The sequence below is a fragment of the Equus przewalskii genome, chromosome 10 (genome assembly GCF_037783145.1).
Source record: "Equus przewalskii isolate Varuska chromosome 10, EquPr2, whole genome shotgun sequence".
Taxonomy (NCBI): domain Eukaryota; kingdom Metazoa; phylum Chordata; class Mammalia; order Perissodactyla; family Equidae; genus Equus; species Equus przewalskii.
Window position 1 is genome coordinate 24625590 of NC_091840.1, and position 24471 is coordinate 24650060.

At 55.6% G+C, this 24471-nt stretch overlaps 3 protein-coding genes and 1 long non-coding RNA gene across 7 annotated transcripts in view; 1 reads left to right on the forward strand and 3 right to left on the reverse strand.

Moving 5' to 3' along the window:
• HOXB3 (homeobox B3) overlaps positions 1-22357 on the reverse strand; it is a 55199-nt gene extending 32842 nt beyond the window's left edge. Inside the window, exon 1 of one of the 4 annotated variants that reach the window (XM_070560579.1) lies at positions 22219-22357. The gene's annotated coding sequence lies outside the window, so the exon portion shown is untranslated. Of the gene's footprint in view, positions 1-292; positions 4072-8111; positions 8240-22218 lie in introns of those variants that run through there. The other 3 variants (XM_070560581.1, XM_070560577.1, XM_070560582.1) reach the window with 3 other exon arrangements.
• LOC139073903 (uncharacterized) lies at positions 8334-24110 on the forward strand. The gene is made up of 3 exons (XR_011523054.1): positions 8334-8561; positions 21686-23109; positions 23854-24110. It is a non-coding gene; the product is annotated as an uncharacterized lncRNA (long non-coding RNA).
• Positions 9233-12994, reverse strand: HOXB5 (homeobox B5). Its single transcript, XM_008532826.2, has 2 exons — positions 11132-12994; positions 9233-10453 (listed from the first exon to the last, which is right to left on the reverse strand). Exons 1-2 carry the CDS (start codon positions 11691-11693, stop codon positions 10206-10208), a joined length of 810 nt encoding a protein of 269 aa, XP_008531048.1. The 5' UTR covers positions 11694-12994; the 3' UTR covers positions 9233-10205.
• HOXB6 (homeobox B6) lies at positions 13694-21691 on the reverse strand. Its single transcript, XM_008532827.2, has 2 exons — positions 15601-21691; positions 13694-14569 (listed from the first exon to the last, which is right to left on the reverse strand). The coding sequence occupies exons 1-2, from the start codon at positions 16013-16015 to the stop codon at positions 14310-14312; spliced, it is 675 nt and encodes a 224-aa protein (XP_008531049.1). The 5' UTR covers positions 16016-21691; the 3' UTR covers positions 13694-14309.
• Positions 24111-24471: the final 361 nt, after the last annotated feature.

Sequence of the window (24471 nt, forward strand, 5' to 3'; positions counted from 1 at the left end):
CTCGGAGCCGCCTCTCCTGCGATCCGGGGTCGTTCACTGGCTCGCCAGCCACCTTCTCCCGCAGCCACAGGTTGCTAGCGTGACCTGTCGCTGCTCAGCCCCTTCCACCAGCCCGGGCGTGTCCAGCCCTCGCGAAATCATCTACCTTTTGTCGGCGGGGAGGGAGGGACAGAGCGAGGGAGGGAAACCGAAGGGCCGTGGAGGCGAGCGCCCAGCCGGCCGGCCGGCGCGCCGGCAGCCCAGCGGCGCGGAGGAGTGGAAGGCCCAGAGGGGAGCCGGCAGGAGTACTCACCCGGCCGCTCCCCGCGCCCTCCCGGCCGCCGACCCGCCCGCGGACCCGCCGGCAGCGGATGAGCTCGCTCTTGTCCACTATTGTGTATCCGGAAAACCGAACCGCGGCTGCGGGCAGAGGAGCTACGGGCCCCCTTGGAAGCCGGAACAAGACTTTTTTTTGATGTGTTTTTGTTTTTGAAGCGCAAGTTTTCGTATTAATCTCATACTTTGGCAGTCTTTGTTAAACAGCTAGGCGCGTCACGAGGCTCTCGAACATTTTAATAATTTTTAGACGCCGTGACCTGCGGTTCACCCCTCTCCGGGCCTCCCCCACGAGCAGGCAGTTACCATAATACGCTCGCGCAGTTCGCTCGGTCATATTGAATTTTGCGCAGGTCATTACTTGGGAGAAAAATGACAGAGCAGGAATTTGATTCAGTTCATCCTCTCCAGCTCGACTTTTTGCCAGAACCTTCTCTTCCCTTCACCCAGCTCCCATCCCCCCAAAAACCCTATTTGGATAGGACTCTGCCCGGCAGGCCCCTGCTTTGATATTCCGTCATTCCTATATTTTTGTCAGTTTGGGTTTCCAGGGCAAAGAGGGAGAGGATGGGAATCCATGGAGGTTCCCTTTATGGCCTGTGAAGGAGGCTGGCACCTGGAGAAGAGGCAATGTGGCCTTGGGGATCTGGGTCCCAGAGAGCAGGCCTGAGCCAGAGCCCCCTTCTCTCCTGTCTTCCCTATAAATGGCTGCACTGGCAGGGCCTGTATCCTGACCCCATTGCACACTCCATCTGCTTTATTCCCTCCCCAGTGCCAGAGATACCCCCATTTCTGCCCAAACTTTGGAGGCTCCAGGGCCCCAGGAATGACCTTTCCACCTCCCTGCTGAGATTTGGTCCATAGGCTGGCATTTGGGGAAAACAGAGAAAACCCTGAGAGAGGGGCTGGACTGCTCTGGTCAAAGCTGGGCACTTGGCTTTCAGAGGCTTTAATTCTCCTTTAAAAACAAAACAACATCCTCCCCTAATTTATTTAAAACCACCTCTCATCTATACAGTAATTTGTTTGCCTGCCCCCATCACCACCACAAGGAGGTTCAGGAGCGAATCAAGGAGATATTGAAAATACTCAAAGATTTTCTTTGGTTTGTCCCTTCAGCATTAGAAGTTGCTGGACTGCCAACAACCCATTTCCCCATTTGTTCAGCCTCCAACGGACCAGCAGAGGAGGGTTAGGTGACTTCCCTTCCACCCAGTTCAAGTCTAGGGGGAGTGTCAGCAGGGTGGTATTCTCCTAGTGAAGGGGGGTCAGGGGAGAGCATCCCAAGGCACACAGCTTGAGGCCCCTCCAGCCTAGGACCCTGGGCTGCTCCAGTCTATCCCACAGAACCATAAATTTGCTACCATTTTGTCCTGGAATGGAGGGAAAAGAGACTGAGGGGGAACAGAAGGAGACAGATTCCTCCAGTTCAGGTTTTCACCTCTACCTCCTCTGGGCCCCAGGAATTCCTTCCTGGCCTGACTCTCCAGCGAAACTTGCCTGAAGATTGAATAGAAATGGAGACCCACATCCAGTTGGTTAGGTCAAAAACTGGGGTCATATTGATTCAAAATTTGACATGAAATCGTTGTTTCTTCTGGCTATATTTAAAAGGCATCTTTGTGAAAACTCTCAGGTTCTCTCTATTCTGGCAGGACAAACCACAGCACACCCACAGCACCCCTCTTTGTTAAATGCTTGGAAGAGACTATGATGGCATCTCATAATGCAACAGTCATTTAAAGACCCAAAGTAGGCATATGCCCTGGTGTTATAATTATAGTCTCTCTAAAGCATTTTACTTAAGAACTAAGCTCAATGCATGGATTCGAGGTTCATTTCAGGTCGCCTGTTTCAACTCCAGTTAAAAAAATCTCTATGAGGCCATTCGGTATTTTTCCTCCTCGTTTCCCGTCCCTCCTCTTTAAAGAGGAAGAGAGGGATTCTGGATGAACATGCAAGTGGAGGTCTGGGAAAGAGAGTCTGAACAAGCCTGCCTTCTTTCAATATCCAAGTTCTTAAACCTAAGCAATTTGGAAAGAGGGATGGAAGTTTAGAAACCCTCCAGTCTGGGCCCATGGTCGTGGACTCCTGCTGCCTGGACCCAGCCTGGGGGTGAGGAGTCCCTGAAAAGCAGGCCTGCCTGGGGGAAGGGGGTTGGGGGAGGCAGCAGTTCGACCCCTTTAGGGGAAGCACGGTGGTGCTGATGTTGGTGAGAATCAGGCCTTCACCTTGGAAGCCTTCTTTGGCCCCAGCAAACGTCCTGCAAGGACGTGTGGGTAATTGGATTTTTTTTAATGTGTGCGGCTGGGTAGGTTTTAATTAAATTTTATGTGGTGACTCAAAGGTTATCTTTGGGGGAGAAAATTGCGCACAAGATTCGCCATGCCCGCAGCGCTCTCTTTGGTGCAGCTCCCCACGGCACCAACGCGGTTTTTTGGAGAAAGGTTTCTTCCTCCCTCAGTTTCTCCTTCCCCAGATGTCTACCTCTCCCCCGCCCCAGTGGTGTTCCCCCACTCCCCGACCCCACAACTCTTCCTTACCTCGAGCATCCCGTGCTCGCTCTGTCCTAGCTTCGCACACACAGCGTCCTCCCCTCTCCCACCCCGCCCCCGCCACTAGACGCTCACGCACGCTGTAAACTTTTGACCCTCCAACTTCGCGACCCCTCCGGCAATAACACTGGCCTTACCGCCCAGAGTCTCATTCCGCTGCGCCGGCTGCAGAAACCCAAGCGCAAAACGCCTTCCCTACCCCTCCCCCCTACACGCGGTCCTTTCTCCCCCCAACTAAGGGCCTTAGACCTGGGCAAGAGGGGTCTTTTGATTATTAAATAACTCCTTGGAAAAGACACCAACCCCACTTTCTGCATTGACCCCACTTGCTGCATTTTCACCGGTCTGTCGTGTTAGGATGCCTGGAAGAGCTTTTGACCGCCCACTCCTCTCTATTCTTGTCCCCCAGGGTGGGGCCGCCGTTGCTGCGCAAGGGGACGTGTGAGGAGCGGTAGAATGGGTAGCATAACCTGGACAAGGGTGTTTCTGGGCTGAAGAGCGGAAAGAGCTTGGAGCAAGGGTTCCTTGGGAGCGGAGGGGGCCATAGACCCCCCTAGGGCTCGGGAGAGCGCTCCGTGTCCAGACCATGCAAGGCCCAGCGGACCCGGGGCCACTTTGCGCGGCCGCTCGCTGGCGCCTCGGAGGCCCCAGCCTGGCTGTGAACTTGGTCTAAGGCGGACTCTACTGGCAGCTTCGGGACGTTACAGCCTCTGCCTCCCGGCCAGCGCAGCGGCCGCGCCGATGACCTGCGCTCTTTCGGTTTCCCTTGTACCCAAATATCGCTTCCCAGGCCCCCACCTCTCACAGGGAAGCGTTTGTTCTTCTTTCCTAGGGGCCCTTGGGAGCTGGAAAACAGAAAAGGGAGCTCATTAAAGAGACAGAGAGAGAGAGAAGGAGAATGGAACGGGCCGCAGGAGCTCCGATCTATAGGGATTATCCTCTCTGGTGCCTCCAAGCTCTGAAGCGGAGACGTTCCCACATGCTGGGACTTTCCCTTCACTTCTCTCCTAAATGCTGCTTCCCAGGCTCAGCCCTTCCTTTCCCCCTGGCCTGGGTCATCTCTTGGCTAGGCAAGCTTGACTGGGGACTGCGAGGTACCTTTCCTCCCTAGATGCCTCCATCCCTACCCCACAAGGCTCTGAGGTCAGGGATCCCTGCAACCAAAGCCAGGCGCGGGCGGCGCCGAGGCCGCAGCGCTCGGGGCTCAGCCCGAACCCACTCGGGAGAGCAAGGCCAGAGCACGGCTGGGCAGCCTGGGAGCCTTTTCCAGGGAGGAGAAGCTAGAGGATGCTGCAGAGAGAGCATTTTCCTCTCCAAGAGGAAATCTGGGGAGAAGAGAGATCAGAAGATGCCTAAAACATAAAGAAAAGAAGAAAGAGGGGGAAGAGAGAGATTAAAACTTGGGATGGTGATGATATTCGGGTCCAGCAGCTCTCGAATTGCCCGAAGTCCAATCCTCTCCAGTCCCCTAAATTCCCCACTTCCTCTTGGAGCCCGCAAACTGGTCTCAGTAAATTCAACAAAAGAAAGAATGAAAAATCCGCCTAAACCTGTCAGCATGCCCCATGCCCTGGGCTGGGAGTGGTGGAGGTGGCCGCGGTGTGGCCGGAGGGTAATATATGAGGCAGCCGCTCGGAGCCCCAAGCAGGCCAACGCTCAGGGCCCCGTCTGCTGACCTCTGCGTGATCCCGGACTCTATGAATTATTGATGAGATATGAGCGTTGATTTCCCCTTTCAGGATGCAAACTCCATTATATGGTTAAAATGGCGATTTAATCGTTGCGAATAGCTTTGGTGTGGGTTTTTCCCCCAACTCATTTGCGCCTCCTTCCTTTTCATTTAATTCTCTTAATTAAATCCTTTAACAGATTTTAATCACTTTTTGGAGGGAGGGGTGGGAGGAAGGGGAAGACCAACGCTACAACCACCAACAAACACTAAAACCAAACAAGCCGGAAAATCATAAAAAGCTTCTACCTTGGGGAAGTTGAAAGGAAGGTGGGGAGGAGGTGTTAACCCCTCCAGAAAGGTCGTGCTGAGAACATCCACCAGATCCATCCCCCGAAGGGCTGGGGTAATCTAACTCTGACAAGGAAGAGTCCTGGAGGTGTTTTATTCCACCTCTAGGAGACTCGCGCACCGAGTCCCGCTGTGGAGAGTAAGTCACGCTTACTCCTGCTCAGAAGTCGAGGGACTTTGAGCTGGGGAGGCCCACGTGATTCTTGTAGGGAGCGACTCTCCAACCTGCACCCCTGGGGCGCTTAGGGAGAAAAGTCCATTCTCCTTAAGGGGTCCCATTTCTCCCCTCCCCCTCCCCAAACAGCTCGGTTTCCAGGCGGTGTCTGGGTTAATTAATATGGATGTGTAACAGCGCCGGAGCAATCGATAAATCCCGCTGTGGGCAGATCCCAGCCTCAAAATCTGATTACTCTGAGAAACTCCGAAAATGGAGAGAGTGATCAGTGGGCTTTCCCCTAAAAGAGGGGACAGGTTCCTGCCAGCCCTCTCCTCCTTGGCTGGCTGTGTTGGTCCCCACACTGGGAAGCCCATGCAGGCTACAGCCTTCTCCTGTTGTCCTGGAAGGGACTGAGTTTGGGGGTTCTGCTGAGCCATCTGGTCTGTCTTCTCCCTTGCTCTGAATCCTCCTGCCCCAGCATCCAGACCCTGGGGATAAAGGAACCAGGCCTGGAGAAGAGTTTCTACTTGCTTCCGGCCCCCACACCCTGCCCCACTAGCCCCCAGGGAATACGTTCTCACAGCCAGGGAAGGGTTAAGTGTCCCCGCGGCAGTTATGGAGAGGAAGCCGATGAAATATGGACGCTTGGAACTCCAGGCCCCGCTGGCTTTCCTGTTTACACTTCTTTATACTTCCTCCCACCCGGCGGCCACACAGAAACAAAACAAAACAAAAAATAACCAAATAAAACAAAAAAAATCAAGATCAAATTGTCCACTGAGTCGTGATCAGGCTGGCTTCAGAAGGAAAAGGGAAACTGCCGCCTGAATCTCCATCGGCCGCCTGCCTCCTTGTCCCTGCCTCAGGTTGAGGGTAGACGGATGGGCCCATGGGCTTAAGACGGATGGGCCGATGGGCTTAAGGATCTGGTCAGAGGGTGCTGGCCTGTAGCTCAGAGGATGGAGGCCTGGACCCAGCCTGGAATCCGGGAGTCCGAGAGAATATCTTTGGGAAGACGGGAGGGGAGGGTGCAGGTCTGCGGCAGAGGAGAGAGTTCCTTTGCACGAGAAATCCCTTCGCACTGCGCCCGCTCATCCCCTCACCTAATGCGTCCTTGTTGGGGTTCAAGGGACCTTTGCCCAGAGAAGCTGAAGCAAAGAAGATGAAAGCCCAGCTAGAGCATCTTCTCCAGGGTCTGCTTAGAGCAGGAGGAGACCCTCCAAGGGTTTTGGCATCCACGGTGGAAGTGGGCACCCCCACCCGGGCTGCTCTTCAACATTCCGGAAAATCTGTCTAGATATGCCCAGCAGATGTCCCCGGGTCACCCCACACACTATCAGAGTTAGCAGAATTGACATGAGTGGAGGCAGAAAAATCTTCAAGGGCAGGCCTGGTAATCTGAGGTTTCTGAGAGAGGGAGGCCAGGGGCACAATAGGAATGGGGTTTCCCAGGAGGTCTCAGGTCTGATTCTGCCCCTGGGGCACTCTTCCTCTGCACCTCACTCAACTCGCTTGCCTTGTCCAGAGTGGAAGCCTGTAGAAGTTATGCCTCCAAAATTTACTAGTATTTTAAGTGGTGCTGGGAATCCTTTGGGAGCTGACCAGAGTCTCCTTTCCAAGGAATACAAAGGCCCTATCATTCTTGGGGAGATGTGCCTTCCAATCAGGGTGAGGACCCCAAGCTTTCTGTCCTCTTTGCTCTCAAAGCCTGTGAAGCGTCTCCTGTAAGTCAGGCCTGGAAGGGTTTGAAGAGCTCAGGAAACAGAGAGCGGCTACAGGAGAGAGAGGGAGAGAGTGCCAAGATGTCCTTCAGTGGGAAAAGGAGGGAATCTTGTGCCCCTCCCCGTGATCAAAGATCAGAAGCCCCTTAAGGTGCCACATGTCCAATTCCAGGGGCTATCCGCAGGAATTGGTAAGCTAACTCAAGAGATGGCGGGCTGGCAAAAGCAGGACTGACAGGGTGGTTGACCCCATGGGTCTTAAAATTGGGGGATCAATTTGGTGGAGAAGAGGCCTCTGGTTTTTTAGAAGAAGGGTAACATTCTTAGAAAATAACAGGTCCCCTGGGGGTCAAATAATGAAATCCCTCTGGTTTGTGGCACCACAAAACAAAGGGGCTTTTAAGGGTCTGGTGGGGAGAGAGGAGGAAAGGAGAGAAGAAAGAGAGCACCTTTTTAATTTTCTCTCTCAGCTCCTGAGTCCCTTTTTTCCCTCCCGACAGTTGGGGGTCTGTGTTCTTGAGCAAGTTTCATTTATGGAGGGATTGCCAGGGTTCTACTTAAATATCTAACTCTACACAAGGGAAGAAGCTCTCCCCTTCCCCATACTCCCGGCCAGGATTTAGGTTTTGGATTTGAGGGACTGCCCCCCTCTCTCCGCTCCCCACTCTGACCTCAGGACCCTACTTAGAGCCTAGCAGAGGGATTGGCTTGGGACCCACAGGCTGAAGTTGTGTGCAGAGGTGCCGTACTACCCATTCTGGATAACCCTGATGAAGCCATGCAGAATTGGAGGTACCCCCTTTCATGAGGTTCAAAGATCTGAAAACCAGAGAGTGCCCCGCACAAGGCAGCCCCCAGCAGCTGCGTTAGCCTTCCCGGTACTTTTTCTCAGCTCAGATGTATCCAGATAAAAGTGCCCAGCGGCGTGCCCCCACACCCCCCTGACAAATGAATGTCATAAACTTTCTTTCCTGGGGTGGGAGATGTCTGTCTGAAGATATCCAGCAGTGAAGTGGCCCCCCACAAGGGGCCCTTCTTTCAGCAGTACACGCCCCTCCTTCTTGTCCCCTAAATTTCCAAGGGCACTGAAGGAACCCACACAAGCCCTTTCCCCACAAAGAACCAGACACTCCAGCAAATAAAAACCAGGCACCCTAGCTGCTGAGGCCTTATCAAACCGAGTGCCCCCACTTCGGACACCCAGCTTGTGAGAACTTGGTGCAAAAAGCAGACTGAATTTCCCCTATTTATTATCCTACAGCCCTGCCGGAGGCAAGATTTCCTTCCCCAGTCCCAAGCCCCAAAATTGCAAGGGGAAAAAGCAAAAGCTGGAAGCGACTTACTGCGGGCGTGCTGGGCCTGGGCTGCCGCCACCGCCTTCTGGGCTAGGAGAGCGCTCACCTACCTCTGCCCCCTTCCCCACCACAGCAAGCAGTTAAAGTGTCACTTAACATTCTGGAGAATGTGAAATATACCGCGCGGTGTCAACTCCCCAAAACCATAAAACTAACTTTATGGACCTCACGTGACTTTCTCGAGCCAGTGAGGGGTATCTGTCTGACTTCTCGGCGATTTTTACGATCTAACTTCGAGATAAAACCCCTATCCATTTGACATCTAAATGTCATAGCGACTTTTGGGATAGTTTGCTATGGACAAAGGGGAACAAAGTCAAGGGGTGAGGGGAAAGTAGGGCCCAGTAGAACCTCCACGACCCTCGGCTGCCTCCTCACCAGCTCCCCCTCCCCCCAGGTCCTGTAAGAAGTTGGGCCAAGCTGGAAGGGATTGACCGGGTAAGTGTCCAGACTTGACTCTTGCGCTCAGGGTGGAGGCTGACTTGGATGGAGAAGGACTGGGCCCTGGCCCTGGGCCAGTCTGGCTGGAGGGGAAACCAGGGGTCTTCTAGGAGGGACCCCAGCTCATAATCAAGAGGGAAGGTCAGTTGGGCCCCTGGAGAGAGGGAGCCCCTGATAAGTGTAGAGAAAACTAAAGATGAGAGGAAACCTTTGAAATCAAGCAGATTTTTACAATTTTTTTTGCCTTAGTGGGTGGCAGAGCTGAATTGGGATTTGGAGCAGGGGACAGCAGGACTGGGCAGGCCTGTGCCAAGCCTGAAAGGCCAGGGCCTCCTGCTCAGGTCTTAGGCCCAAATACTTTCCCTGAAGAGGTTTCCAGAGGCTTTTCTGGCTGGCTGGTGGAAGGCCAGGGTTGCATCCAGCTCAGCCTTCCTTGGCCCCAGCTCTAGCCCCACAGGGGGTTTCTGGGTCTCTCAGCCCCCCAGGCATGAAAGCCTGTACCCTGGCCCAAGCACTGCTGGCCAAGCAGGGACTTGGGCGGCTGTGAGGGGCTGCTGGTAAGCCTCCTGCTTTCCCTTCCTTACACCCCAGATCTATCAAGAATGGTCTAGGGTGTGCCTGGTGATGGGAGAGGCAGGCCGCCAGAGAAAAGACGAGTGGAAGGGCAGTGGAGTAGGGGAGACATTTATTTGACTTCAAGGAAAGCTACAAACAAATACCAAAAGCGAATCACTGAGACAGGCCCGGCAAAGACAGATTTCACACGGAGCACAGCATCCACTCGCTCACTACAAATGGTCTTGGAAGCGAAATGGGTAGGGGGGAGGGGATGGGTCTGACCCAGACTATCCCCATATGTACAAGCTTTGGGCCCTCTATGCCAGACCCACGGATTCACAGAGAAATACACAAGACATTTTACACTGAGGATTATTTTTGTTTCCGTACACTCCCAGACCAGGCCCTGCAAGGCCTCCCCAGGCGGCAGGAACTTAAATCTCACTATTTTACCTTCCCTCTTCTCAACATCACCTCTTTGGCCCTCCCTGGCCCCTTTCCACCCCAGAACCAAGCCACTGGGAGACTTGGGCCTGCGGAGCAGGGAGGGAGGAGGAAGAGGAGGGTGGAAACAGACACAGTCATGGACTCCGTCTCCGAGGCCAGCTCAGCTGGGCCCGGCGCTGCGGCACTACCCCACCTCAACTGCTGCCCCTTAGAGAAGTTTCAAGCTGAAACTCAAAATACAGCGATCATCCTTTTATAAATAAGTTAGAACACAGATGGGGAGGGGAAAGTTCACATTAAACATGCGAGTTTCTTTTTTTTCCTGGGGGAAGGAGTGCAACCACAGACACGAACATTCAGAAACACTGGCGGATTTGGGGCGAGCGGAGGGGAGTGGGGACCATGGAGGGAAAATAATTACCATTATTATTAACAATAATAACAAGATTAACCAGTCCAAGAGAGAGGGAGCCACAGGAAGACCTAAGACCAAACGAAAAATCGTAACACAAGGCCGGGGCGAGGCAGGCTCGTGGGACCGGTCCCCAGGGGGCAGCGGCAGCGTGGGGATGCTTGGAGGGGCCAGGCTGGGGGCGGCGCGGGCTCTTGGGCCGCCCAGGGCTCCTCCCGGCAGGCTCAGGGCTGGAAGGCGCTGCCGGCTGTAGCCAGGCTCATACTTTTCAGTTTGTTGTCTTTCTTCCACTTCATGCGCCGGTTCTGGAACCATATCTTGATCTGGCGCTCGGACAGGCAGAGCGCGTGGGCGATCTCGATGCGCCGCCGCCGCGTCAGGTAGCGGTTGAAGTGGAACTCCTTCTCCAGCTCCAGGGTCTGGTAGCGGGTGTACGCGGTCCGGGCCCTTTTCCCGTCAGGCCCGGTCATATCTGGAGCAGACAGAGTAGAGCCGCGAGGCAACGTTATTCCGGTTAAGGGAGGGGGCACTGGGTGGGAGGGGGGCGTGGAGCAGGACCCAGGCGTCCCCAGCACCCAGCTCACCGCAGCTCCAATCCTCCCCACTCCAGACGCCCGCCTTCAAGCTTGCTTTCTGCACCCCCTTCTCCTACAGCCCCCACTTCTGCCGGCAGCAAATGCGCCCGGCTTTGTCTCTCGCTCCCTCTCTGTGCCTCACCCTTCGCTGGGCTCAGGCGGCCGCTCGCCCCGGGAGGGAGGAGAGGGCTGCACTTTTGCCCTGGAAAGCTCGTTTTACTGCTGGCCCCTCCTTTGCTAGCGGCAGTCTCAAAATTTCGGGGGTAAGCAGGAACCTTCCCCATGTTATATAAACCCCATCCTTCATCCAAAAGCTAGGACAGCTGGGCGAATAAAACCTAAGCCGAATCTGGGAACAAATTATTAAAATACTCCTTCCCAGCCCCCCAGCTAAAGACCTTTCTCTCTCTCCCCCCCGGGCTATGAGGACCCTCTTAGAGATTTCTCCCTCTCTGGAAAAAAATAAATCTCTATTTGAGGAAAAGCCAAGCTCTCCTGGCACCCGCACCCCCCCCCCCCAAACGCAGAGAAGGAAAGCCGAGAAGACAAAAAAAGGGAGCGAGAGCGAGAATTACCATGGCTGATATGAAGCTTCCTCATCCAGGGGAATATCTGCGGAGTCTGCCCCTCGGGCGCGGCTGTGGAGGTGGCCATGGGCTCTGGCTGTGCCCGGGCTAGGCTCGGGCTGCTTAGCTGGCTCGCCGCTTCCTCAGGCTCCGAGGACGCGCTGGCCTCGTCTATTTCGGTGAAATTGGCGCTGGAGCTGGCCGGGGTCGCCTGGTCGGAGGGGGACGAAGCAGAGGGCTTGGCGCCGTGGCTGTCGCCGTTGGTGCAGGGCAGGGACTCGGGCGAGGACAGGGAGCAGCTCGACGCCGCTTGCCTGAAGCGGGGCTCCTGGGCGGGCGCGGGGAAGGCGCGCGAGCTCTCGCCCACCGCCCCAAAGTGGCTGGAGGAGGCCGAGGAGCGGTTGACGCTGAGGTCCATCCCATTGTAATTGTAGCCGTAAGAGCCGGTGTGCATGGCAGCGGGATCCCTGTAAGAGCCGCTCAGAGAGCTGCCACTGCCATAATTTAGCAACTGATAGTCCGGGCCATTTGGATAACGCCCCGAGAAGGAGTTTACAAAGTACGAGCTCATTTGGGTGATTTTGGAGGGCTTGATTTGTGGATCGTGGTCGTTATAACCCTGTGCTTCACGATTTATGATGTATTAATGAATTATAGCGATGCACTGTACTTCGTTTTGCTATGTATGCGGCCAAATATGGGGGGGGGGGTTGGAAGGGGGATGGGGGGGCGTTAGGGAATCACGTGCTTTTGTTGACCAGTCGTAAATTCTCGCTGATGACCTCAAGAGGTAATTCATGCTCTATGGTTACAAATAATGACGATCCGAGAATCGTTAGGGCCGATTCAATGCGAGCCTCCGAGAGAGGGGGAAAAAAGGAGAAGGGGGAGAAACAGGGAGAAGGTTGGCGGCCGCCTCTGAGCAGAGCGCGCCACCTCCCGGCGATTGGCGGGAGCGCGGGCCGCAGACCGCCATGGCGGCGACGGCTGCCTTCCTATTGGGTCCCTGCAACCGCCGGGCGAGAAAGAAACCCGGCCTAGGCTCACCAGCAGGGTTGAGTCTTTTAGAGGAGGGACCCACTTGAGCCTTTAACCACCTTCTTGGGAGTGGAGTTAGTCTATTTGTGTCCTTCTCCCTGTCATTATTTTAACTCTGGATGAGATGATCAAAGATTGAGTTGCTTTTCCCTTACTCGGGCTTTGTAAGTCTCCGAGTTGGGGGCGGAAATGGGGGGGAGGGTTGGAAGATGTGTGTGAAAAACAATGGTTGCAACGGGGATCCCCCGCGAGCTCGGCCTGGCCTGCTTCATAACCAGGCTGCAGTGGCCCAGCCAAGGCGTCCAGGCCCAACCGGCACGGCGGGGCCAGGGGTTCGAAGGAGAAGCTTTCACTTCTGGGCCCCAGAGAAGTTTGGAATCCTCTTCTTGACCTCCTCCCCATCCTTAGCCAGGCCCAGGGAATGACAGAGCAAGACAGGGACCCCAGAGGATGAGCAGGGCTGCAGCTAAGCGGCCTAGTCGCGGGGGAAAAAGGTGGCGGCGACCGCGTCACCGGCTGGGGTTTAGATGGAAACGTGGTTCAGAGGGTTGACATCAAGGCAGGACCCCGTCCCTCCTGCCAGATGACTGCTCTTGCATCGGGAGGCCCCACGCGAGAGCCCGCGCTGGCGGCTGGGCAGTTTCAGGATCCGCCCGGCAGCCCACGCCTTCCCGGGAAGGGGTTCCGAGGGCCGGCGGCGCCTTCCTGAGCGCGCTGGGCGGCCCGAGACCAACGCAGCTGGGGCCCTTCTGCAGGGCGGCTATTTTCTTTAAAAATAAAAAAGGGAGAGAGGGAGGAGGAAGAAAGGAAAACAGTGTCCGCAGCATGCCGCCTGGGTGAGGGTGGGGGTGGGGAGAGAATGGGTCGTTTTTCGTTGAGGGGATGGCCAAACCGCCTCATCACCTGGCCTCCTGCCTTCAGGTCTCCAAGGAGCAGGGGAAAGTCGTGCCCTTCGCCCTGCGCCTGGCGGCGGTCTCGCATTCCCCTACTTGTCGCTGAGCTCCTGCTTGAGGCAGGAAGGGGCGCCTGGAACCTCCAGCTGCGGGCCAAGAGATAGTCAGTAGCTCCGCTTTAGTCTCCGGAGCCACAGGCCCGGAGCTGAGTGCCAAGGCCGGCGGAGATCAGGCCATGTGGACAGGCCAAAGGCCGTGGGCCTCCGCGAGCGCGAGGACAGAAAAGCCGGAGACCCGCCTGGCTCAGTCTCTGCAGGAGCTCCAGGCGAGGGGGCCTCGATGGTGGCCCTCCTGCCACGGACAAACGAGGAAATGCTAGAGAATAAGAGGGGAAATGGCCTTCTCCGTCCCCCAAGTCTGCACCGGGAGAAACGGTTCTGAGCCTCAGCACCGGGGAGGCGCGGCGCTGGAGCCGGGGCGGGACCGCTCCAGCCTTTATCTCAACTGTAACTTCCGAGTCTTGTCGGCCCGCTGGGCCGACCAGGGCTCCTGCTTTTGCTGCAGAGCTTCCGGCACGGGGACGATGGGGTGGCGTGAGGGCGGGGGAGTGGCAGGGGAGGAGCAGAGGTGACTGAGCGGCGAGTTTTTACGTCTTTATTATTATTATTATTATTATTAATATTATTACCGAAGTATTTCACGTCCAGAGCTAAGACAAGACTACAAACACAACACATAGAAAATTAATAAAATAGAACTTTGTTTTCTTCTGAGGCTCCTCTTCTTACTTCTAGGTAGTATGTGCTCCTTCCAGTGGCTTTGGGGAGGGGGTGGGAGAGAGGTCTGGGGTCAGGGAGTCTTCGAGGCCCCCGCTGAGGGGACTGCGAATCTACCATTGAACCGTGCACGGGGGACATGGACGAAATGAGACGCGACACGGACAAGAGTATTTTGCTCTGCTTCCAGGAAACACCAAGTGAGTTCGGTCCTCAGTTCTCACGGGGAGCCTGATCGGGCGGAGGCGGGTTCCACCGGGTTGGAGGGGGTGAGCGGGCTGCTGGGTGGGCTCAAGCGGCACGGCCTCCCAGCCCCCAGCTAGAGCTCTGCGGGCGGGGGGCGTCCAGGAGAGCGCTGGGCCCCGCCTGTCTTGCGCTGGAGAGCAGGTCCCCGGGCGCCCCCACCCGCAGAGCCTCCACCGGGCTCTCGATGCCCCACAGGCCTCTCCCTTTCACGTTCCCCCTCCCTTTCCAGCGCCTTCATTCGGCTGGTTTTTCTTCCTCCTCCTCGGCACTGAGCTGAGACGCGCTGAGCAGTTTGCTCTCCTTTTTCCACTTCATGCGCCGGTTCTGGAACCAGATCTTGATCTGCCGCTCAGTCAGGCACAGGGCGTGCGCGATCTCGATGCGCCGCCGCCGGGTCAGGTAGCGATTGTAGTGAAACTCCTTCTCCAGCTCCAGGGTCTGGTAGCGGGTGTAAGTCTGGCGGCCACGGCGGCCGCTGGGCCCAAAGGAGGAACCTGTTACGCAGAAAGGAGATGCTGAGGCCTGGGGTCACCAGGGCCAGAGCCCCCCTCCCCCACTCAACCCTCAAACACGGACTCCAGCCTGTCTCGGGATGCCCTCCACTCTCTGGTTCCCTGCCCCTCCTCACTCCTCCAGCGCCCCCTCCAGATTCCCTCCGGGTCTCTCAGGCCTGCGCCTCCAGTCTAGACTCTCGATGGGGGGATGGGAGGAGCAGTTTAAAATCCCACCTGAGCCTAAGGGGAGGGGCTGGGGAAGTACTGGCCAGGTGTGTCTCTTCCTAGCGGCATCTTTTCTTTCCATCCATCTGGTTCCGCCACCACCCTATGATAGATTCCGGCCCTTAATCCGTAATGACTTGGATCGATCCATAGTCGGCATTAACGGCTCCTCACTTTCGTGTCCTTCTAATGGACATCAATTTGGGACTTAAGGCCGACAAATAATCCAACCTGAGACTCAGGCGCCTGCTTCTCCCTGTCTCCCCCTCGGCCCGCTCCCTCTCTCTTTCTTCCCCTTATTCCCTCCCTCCTCTGACTACCACCCCTTTCCTGGTGCCTCATCTTTCCCCAGCCCCCGACCCCCAGGGAAACACAGTCCGGGACAGACTCAAGTCTCTGCCAGCGTCACGCCGCCCCCTTCCCATGACGCACTCCGTTTTTAAGGGAACAGTCTTTGGGTGGGGGACCCGACCAGGGCTGGGGGCGCCAAGGGAAAGGCAAGCCCGTGACAGCAGCCCCTGCCCCCTTCCCTGACCCGGAATCCCGCTCTGGCCTGATACTCCCAGAGAGCCCACTCGCTCCCCCTGGCTCCGAGTGCAGCTGGGACTTTGCAAACTTTGTAACTCCTGAGGGCGAAAGGACAGAGCGGGAGACCCAGTGCAGGCGCCCAATCTCCTCTCGGCTCCTCACTGAGACGCCCACCTAGAACCCTGGGGGAGAAGGGGGGGCGGGGAAGCCTTCCTAGTCCTGTCTCCCGGAGGTGGAGACCCGCGGGGGTCTGGGCGAGGGCGAGAAGTCTCACTCACTGTTGCACGAATTCATCCGCTGCATCCAGGGGTAGACCGGAGTGGAGCACTTCTGCTCCTCGGTCTCGCCGAACACGCTCTTGTCCTGCGCACAGTCGGACTTCCGCGGCTCGGGGTGGAACGGGGGCGGCTCGTCGGCGCCCGAGAGCGCGCAGGCCGACTCCTTCTCGCGGTAGAAGGCCGGCGCCGGCCCGTAGTCGCAGGGCGCCGCTCGGCCGTAGCCGCCGCCAGCCGGCGGGTAATAGGAGGAAGAGGCAAAGCCCTTGTCCTGGCCGGGCCCGGGCCCATAGGGCGCGGGGTAGTGCCTCAGCGGGTCCGCATAGCCCGACGAGTAGAGCGGTAGCTGGCCCAGGAAGGACTCCTGCCCGCTGGCCAGAGTGACGGGGAAGGTGGAGTTCACGAAATAGGAACTCATTGGGAGGGGAGGCGCGCGGCCGCTGCTGCTTCGCCGGCTTTATGATTTGTTGTGTTTTATAGTCCGAGCGCCGCGCCTATTAGTAGTATATCTGAGATTGGGTTTTAGCTGAGGGGGGATGGCGAGGTGCCAGTGAGGGCCAGAAGGAAATACAACCATCTGATCCAACACTGACCAATGGCAGAAGCAGGAATTGTCAAATAGCACCCAGGAGGAGCGCAGCCCGCACGAGGGACCCGCGCACAAACCTATCAACCTTTTTTTTCCTCCTTCTTCTCCTTCTCCTTTCTCTCTCTCCCCAACAACACGACACGTCCTATTCCACCTACGTAGGATCTGTGAAGGACGCGTCTGTGCCTTTGCGGGAGGAGGAAGCATTTGGATGGAGACCACCCCATCCCCCAGTGATTAAATAAATATATCCCTCCCCTCCCCACGCAGGATAGGAAAAAGTTAATTGTGTTTTCAGAAAAGTTAACCCCTGCGTTGCTCGAGCCCCATTCCCTCGAGGGAAGGGTGGGTAAATGTGCCTGAATCTCGAATCTTAATCTCGTTAGGAAAGGACTAAAGGAGAAGGTTTATTTCTCTCGTTTTGTATTAGTAGAGGGAAGAAGAGTTCTCCACTAATGGCATCGTTTTCAGAAAGAGAAGCTAAAGAAGAAACACTTTCTCAGGTTTTGAGAACCGTTTTTCCTGCTTCTCAGATCTACTGTCTCCTCCAAGCCGAGGTCTATTCTTCCTGCTTCTCCACAACTCTTATGGTCTGAGGGGCAGGCCAGAGCCTGCTGCTCAGAGGACCCAGAGGCCGGGAAATGGAAAGAGGGTCTGAGCCCAAGCCTCTCCCTTTGGCTCTGCAGCTAGGCTAGGAGCTTCTTGGAAGACTAAGGCTGCCGCTGCCCAAGACACCCCGCCTGGTTCTAGTATGTACTGCTCGCTCTTGGCACGGGAAGGGGCACTGGGGAAGCAGACTAGCTGGCTTCTCACTCAGGGATATGGACAGGAGTGAGGGGCATCCCCCAGCCTCGGTTTGTTTGATCCCTCTCCTGTCTGCAATCCTCACTGGACCGCCACCTCCTACCCCAGAAGACATGAGTGTCCTGGGCTACAGATTCATAGAAATCAAGACTGTCTCAGTAAGTGAGTCCGGGGAGGAAACTGTTCCTTCTCCAATTTGGGGTCCTCAAACCCTCCTGATACCTGAGGCAATCAGAGACCACCGGAAAGAGAGGTGCTCGCACTCCTTTTCTAGGTCTCTCCAGAAGCTGGCAGTTCTTTTTAAAATTAATTTTCCAAGACTTGATTTTGCTTTAGTTTTATAATTGAGGGAGGGATGTTTGGGTCCTCCTGGGGACTCAGCAGGCAGTTTACAACTATCAGCCTGCATCCCCTCTCCAGATGCTCACCACCCTTCTGTCTGTCTCTCAGCATCTCTACAATCCCTCCGACACCCCATGTTTGTATCACCAGCTTTGCTGCCCTACAAGCTTGGGTGTGAGAGAGAGTGTACGTCTCTGGCTCCCTCTCTCCAGTGCTCACTCTCCCTCTCTCACCTAAGGAAAATGAGCATTGAAGCCAGGCTGGAAGACTGAGCCACAACATGTTTTCAACATTCTAATATGCATGTGGAGGCCGGGCACTAAAGAGTGACAACCTCCAGACCTGGGGCCAGGAATGGTCCAGGGTATGAGACAAAGTCGGATGATGAAAGGGCTAGACTGACCCTCCTCTGCCTTGTTCTTTGGATTCCTTTTTATGAGTCACCTCTACCCACTGAAGACAGCACAAAACACTAGGGAAAGTGTTGGAGGGCTGAGATTGGTGACCAAGGATGGCAACTTGGTTGGTTGTAAAGTGGCCTGCAAGGTTCCCTGAACTGAGGACAAATTCTAGGCTGCAGCTTCATGGCCAAGTGGCGATCCCTGGATATCCCAGTGACCACTTCCTAGCCCACCTCTGGGGGGGGGCGGTTATCAAGATTTAAGAAAATAAACTCAAGCCTCCTAATGATGGAGGATCACAAACGCTGCATTCTAGCTGAGATTGGGCCCACTCCTAGAGAGGAATGGGGAATATTTGGGCAGGGGAGCAAGGTGGAGAAAGTGCACCTCCCTTCTCCCTGACACTGAGGCTGGGCCTTGGGCCTCAGCCCTCCCTGCCTCCTCCCTGGCCACAATATCCCCATCCTAGGACTGGACTGAGTGGGCTTTCCTGTGGAGTCTGGACAAAGTAAGATGCGGTGAGGGAGGGAGGCTTCCTCTGGGATAGAGGCACAAAAATCACCTTACCCTTAGAGTTGCTGCCCCAAATTAACCTCACCTCTGCAGGTTGCCTGTCATAAGATGGAGCCGCAAAGGCAGGGCCTGGGCGCCTGGAGTCCGGCATGAAAGGAAATAGCGCCTCATCGCTCTTATCTAAGCCCAGAGGTATTTATGAGCGTTTATTCGTCTGATCCGTTTGTTTGGGAGAAAGAGCAGGCAGGCAGGGCCCGGCCAGAGGCCGCCTGGTTTCTGGAGCCAGGTCTCTACGAATCTGTCTGTGGCTCTGTCCACCGCCGTCTGTCTGTCTCCAAGGGGGAATATGTAAATACACAGCAGGCACGGCTGTCTGCCGGTCTGGGGTGTCTCTCCATGCCTCAATGAGGAAGTGTGTATGGAGAGGTGGATCTAAATGTGTACTGAGTCTGAGTACACAACAGAAGGATTATACAGAAACCCCACAGGCGGGATTTATAATTCTAATTTTCTGTACTTCGGGTCTGCGGTCCTGTGGCTGCACACACGTTCCAGCTCCCGGGGAAATATCCAAGTGGTATTCGGCTCAGGAGTAAAACTCTCCTGTCTGGGTAACCTCAGGGAGGGGTCTCTGTATATGGATGGAGGGGAGGAGGACTGAGACATTGTCCAGGCTTCCCATTTCCTCTGGCTACAGAGCTGTCCCCACCCCCAGCTCTTTGGGTTGTGGGCACCTTTCCCCTCCTCACTCTCAACTCTGGCTGGGGTGGGGCGACTTAAAATATCTCACCCTAGTTCTTGCCCTGGACTCTGGGTTTGGGGAACATAATATTCCCAGAGGGAGCAGTGTGGCTGCTCCCAACCTCTGGGAGCTGTTTAGATGGGACATTGGCTTGAAATTGTCCGGTCCAAAGCTGCTTACAAAGACCTCATTTCCATTATGCAAATGAACGGCATAGTCTGTGATCTTGAGGGGGGAGTGGGCGGTGGTGCGGCTCGCTCTCCCGGTTCCTCCCCCGGGTAGAGGGGCACCCTGGAGCAGAGCCCTCAAGTATTTCAACCCTGTCTACCAGCCCCCTTCCCCTCCCTACCTGTCTTTCGGATTACCCATAAGAAAAAATCTCCGAGGGGCCCAAGACTTTCGGGGCGCGCTCCCTCTGGGCCTCCCGCGCTGGGGCTGAGCCTTCTAGCCGCCAGAAAGTCACTCTCGCTGCAGAAAAGCTGAAAAGGCTGCTCCTGCGGCCCAGAATCAGGAGGCGCCGAAGACGTGGGGCAGACACCGTAGCGTTTGCCCCCAGCACCGCCGGGCCCCTGGACCTCGGCAGCTCCGGGCCAGACCCTAGTAACACCTCAGCTTGCCTGGCACCACAGGCAATTTCCTGGAGCCCCCGCCCAGGAACTGGGGCCACAGCACCTTGAAAGGAGCGGCCAGAGCTTCCTCCTGCGGCTTGAAAGCCCGAGCTAATCAGTAACCCGTGAGACAGGGGCCAATATTCAAAGGCGGCAGCAGAGGCGCGCACCCCGCCCTCGCCACCCCCTTCTGGGAAAGCGGTCGAGTTAAGCGGGTGTGAGGGGTCCGGCAGGAACGGAAATAACAATGGTTTGGTTCCCTAATGATTGATTCCCACTCCCACTCTCAATTTTTTTCGCAAAGCATGTTTGTGTCGATTTCGCCTGAAACGATCGAGAATGGGGGAGGGGACCCACACTCACTTGCAGACACCAACAGTTTCCAGAAAACTCGGCTCGATTCCTTCATCGAGGACTCACCGGCCAAGGAACTGGCAAGACCCACCAGCCAACCCGGAGAAAACAGACCCGGTTTGTCTTTTGACAACCGAGTGGAACTGCTGAGGCCGGCAACTCCCCTGCCGGCCCCCTCCCTTGGCCGAAAAGAAAACCAAATAAACCTCGAACAGCCTTGGCCTCGGATCTCTCGAGCGGCCCGGATGATCCCCTCTCCCGCCTGGGTTGCGGGGGAGGAAGGGCTCACGGCTGTGATCCCCCAACCCTTTGATTCAGGGCCCCCTGCCCGCGGGATGCAGTACTAGTTCTCTTTAAATACGCCCTGGAAAAAGCCGCTTCCTCAGCCAGTCGCCAGGTTGGGAGCTGGGATGGAGAGGGCGGACGAGAGGGATACTTGTTCTCTAATCCACACGCGGGCGATCGGGAACCAAGATCCAGCGGAAAGCGACAATCCGGGCCTGAAATCCCCCGAATATCCCGCCAAACCTGAGCGGCCCGGGCTCCAGGCGTCGGGCGCGGTGCAGCAGCGACGCGGGGCTCGCGGCGCGGAAGCCGCATGTCTCCGAACGGACGGTAGATGGCAGCAAACCGCATAATTTGGGTCAGAGCATACTAAGGGATGATTTATACCCCGCAAAGACTCCAGGAGAAAAAGACCTTTAGTCTGGGTTGGTTTGTGGGATTTTTCCTTTGAGAATAGGCTCCGAGTGCCGTGGGTGCTGGCCGAGAACTTCTCTCGCTACGCAGCCAAGGGGTTCCTCCAGGCACCCAGTGCGGGCCTGCTTTCAGGTCATCTACCTGTGCCTCCAGGGGCCCCCTCCTGTGCCACAAGTGGCTGCGTCGCTGTCTTCCCAGCTCAAGACTGAGAGAGCCAACATACCCCCACACACCCCAGACCCTGCCATCCCTGGGCAACCAGATGCCCGAGGCTGAATGCTCTGGTCTTTAAACAGAGAAAAGCAGTCACCTATTTGTGCAAACTAAATCAGTCTTTCCTGTCCTCCGTGCCCAAAATCGCTTATTTCTAGGCTGGAAGATTCCCCAGAAACCCTCTCACTCTATTTTTAAGTGTTCACCTCGCGGCTTTCGCCTTCTTTCCACCCCATCAGCTACTTGAGGGATCTGTCTCCCGCCCAAAATGGTTCTTCTCCGCCTCCCCCCTCAGGAGGTCTGGCTAGGGAATGAAATCAGGCGCCGGAGGGACAGGAGTAGCTGTCTGAGCTCAGCGCCAGGCAGCTTTCCAGTCTGCACGCCGTCAGGTCCCTTAATTTTTTTTTTTAAATTCTTGTTTTTGTTTACAAGCCTAAAACAACAACACTCTAAACAGCTTCTTCACAATCGCCACACACAAGAAAGTTTGAAATGATTTCACGTCAGATACACACATGGCAGTTTTCTCCTCCACCGAAATCCACACACCCCATACCAATAAAACACAAGTAATAGAATCAATATTACACAGAAGCCAACACGTTGTAACCTACCGCGTCAAAACCACAAAATTGTCTCCCTGCAGAGCGAGGCTTCCTCCTGTGCAAGTGGTGAGAGACCTGGGCATTCTCAAGCAGGCTTCCTGGGGGGGTCTTGCTCGATTTGGGTGCCTCCACCCACAACCCTTTAATTTCAGAAATATCTCCTCCTCAGGGAGATAATGAGCATTTCTCTGTGAATTGTTCTTTCTGTGTCTCTCTAGCCTACTCCTCGCCCTCGCCAGCCTAGGCCCTCCAGAGACCAGGACTCCCTCCAGCGCCACCGTCCCTCGTGCCAATGCTGCTGGGAAATCGCTGATACCCTCACCGGGCAAGAGAACTGCGCGGGGCAACTGGGGGCGGCCGGGACAAGGGAAGGATGGTGGGAGGGGGAGGGGGCGCAAACCACGGAGGCCATAGCAACCGGCTTCTGCGGGCGCCCAGAAGCCCAGACACCCCCATCCTCTCTTTCACAGCCCCTTCGCTTGAGCCTCTCCTCCCAGCTTAAAAAGGCGACTTAGAGCTCGCCTCTGTGTCCCCTTTCGGTTCCTCTTCCCGTCTTCCCTGCCTTGGCTCCCCCTCCAGGAAGCAGCCACCCTTCTCTCCGGTCACAGAATATCCTGGGAAGCCTCTCCCTATAGCGCCCAGAGGTGGGGTTCGGCCCCGTCTTGGAGTGGGGGAGGGAGACAAACCCAAGCCCCACCCCCTATAAAATTGATGCAAAAGAATAAGAAGAGAATTGTAGAATCTCCCTTACCTTTGCAGACCTTGGGATTTTTTTCCTCCGGTTGAAAGGGGTGGGGAGGAAGGAGGGGAAAAAAAGAGCGTTCGGTTTCGTCTTCATCTTCCCGATAATATTGTCCCAACCTGAGAGCCGTCGCTTCCCCTTCTCTGACTTGGGAGAGAGGGTGTTTCGATTTTCTGATATTTGCATAGAAAATGGAGTAAGTTCTGGCTTTGAAAAATGGTATCAGGCTGCGGTCCTGGGCAGATTGTCCATTTACCCTCCATGATGACTAAAATCCCAGATCAGCAAGCAAATTAACTTAGAAATTAAAATTATTTTTGGTTCTCTCTTTTGTGTAATTCCCACCCCTCCTTCCCTCTCTCTCTCTTTTCCTCTCCCCCTCTCTCTCTTTTGCTTTATCGAGCTGATACTGAAGTATAAAAATATCAAGAGGCTGGAGCCCTGAAGGACGACAGTGCTCCGACCTAGGTGTGGTGTCCAAAAGAATGCTGCATTATAACCACCAGGGAAATGATAAAAAGTTCATGTTCACGACCGCCCGGCCACATGACCGGCGCCGGCCAATCGGCGGATTCAACCACTCATAAACTTCTATCACAAAGTTGTAAATTTTCATAAAACAACAAGGAATTTATTGCATTTCTTCATGGCTGCTCCACCAGCAACCCTTTTCTCAGTCGCCATCTTCTTTTCTTCTCCTTCTCGCTTTTTGGGGAAACCCCATGCAGAGAAGGGCTGAGATTTGGGGTGCAAGGGAATCAGGCGGAGGAGCCACAAGGGTTCAGCTGGGAAGGGTCTCCTTTTCGGAACCTCCCTATTCTCGAAGGAGCTCTCCTCGCTCTTCTAGTAAAAATTCACCCCAAATCCTCCACACAGGGACCATTCTAAGACAATTTGGGGGTGAGTCGGAAGCAGCATGCGGTGTCCAGACTTGCCATTTACATCAGGGCAAAATGAAAGCTTCAGCGCCCCTCTCCGCCTCTGCACGCCGCCCTCGTTCCCAGCCCTATAGATGGCGGGACCCCTACCTGTGAGGCTTGTAGCATTGCGGGTGTGGGGGCCCTAGATCCCCTAGGGCCTAGTTTTTGCCCCCCAGGAGGAACGGTGGCCCGGATGGAGGCCAAGGCGGACAGTCTAGCAAGCGGATTCTCGCCTCCACACCCCAGAATTTGGAGGCGGGTAAAGCCGGATTCTGGCCTCTCCCGCCCAAATGCCCGAATGCCCGGGTTCCCTGTCACAACTCATGTGCTCTCCAGGGGCTTCTGAGGTCATTAATGGGGGAAACTGCAGGTTTAAGGGCATTTTTCTTACAAATTCAAATTCAACAGCTTCTCTTAAGACACACTTCCCCTCCAACCCTCTACCCCTTTCTGGCCGGATGCCCGTTCTTTAAATTTAAATAATGCAGGGCTTACAATCGAATAAGTACTAAAAACCAGCTCCGCAGGTCTAGCGGCTTAGACGCCATCCTCCATCAGGGAGTGTTTTGGACAAAAACAACAACAAAATTCCCCCCATATTTCCCAGGTCCCCTGAAACACTCCCGTATTTTGAATGGAGGTACCAGTGCCTAAATGCAGGAAACGAAATAACCTCCCCCCAAAATGTTTTTCTTTTTTCTCTCTTTCTCTGCCTCCGGAGAAGATTCCAGGTTGCCGGCAGCGCGGAGAGCGGAGAGAAAGGCGCGGAGGAGCCGGCGGACCCCGGCGGGCGGGCGGGCGGCGCAGAGCGGCCGGGATGCGGCCACCCCAGCCGGGAAACTCGCCGCTCACGCTCTCGCTCTGCGGGCTCATTTACCCCCCGCCCCCGGTTCATTTATAAGTTTTATTTGGGTCGCTGTGTTAATTTAGAACGAGATAAATTGAAATAAATGAAAGTAAAATAAATTGCAGTAAAATAACCGAATAGCTCTTGCGGAAAATCTTTGCCGAGTGAGCGGGAAGCGGGGAGCACCCTGGCGACGGAGGCCTCCCTGGGCCGGCACGAGGCCTCTGCTCTCCGGCCTGGCCGCTGCCCGACGCCGCCCAAGAAGCTGGAGTGGAGCTGGGTGCTCATTTTCCCTTTCCTTCCCCCCTTCCCTCGTATGCGGCCTAGCACGCTGGATTTCAGCTCTGCAGTTGTACCCGGGCAGCCGCGCCGCCGCAGCCTCATTGGAAGGCCTGGACAAGGAAGTTTGGGGAACTGTGCCTGTTTTGTTTTGTTTCATGAATGTGTGTGACTGAGCATGTGGCTCATGGATGTGTTTACTTGGGGGCAGATGTG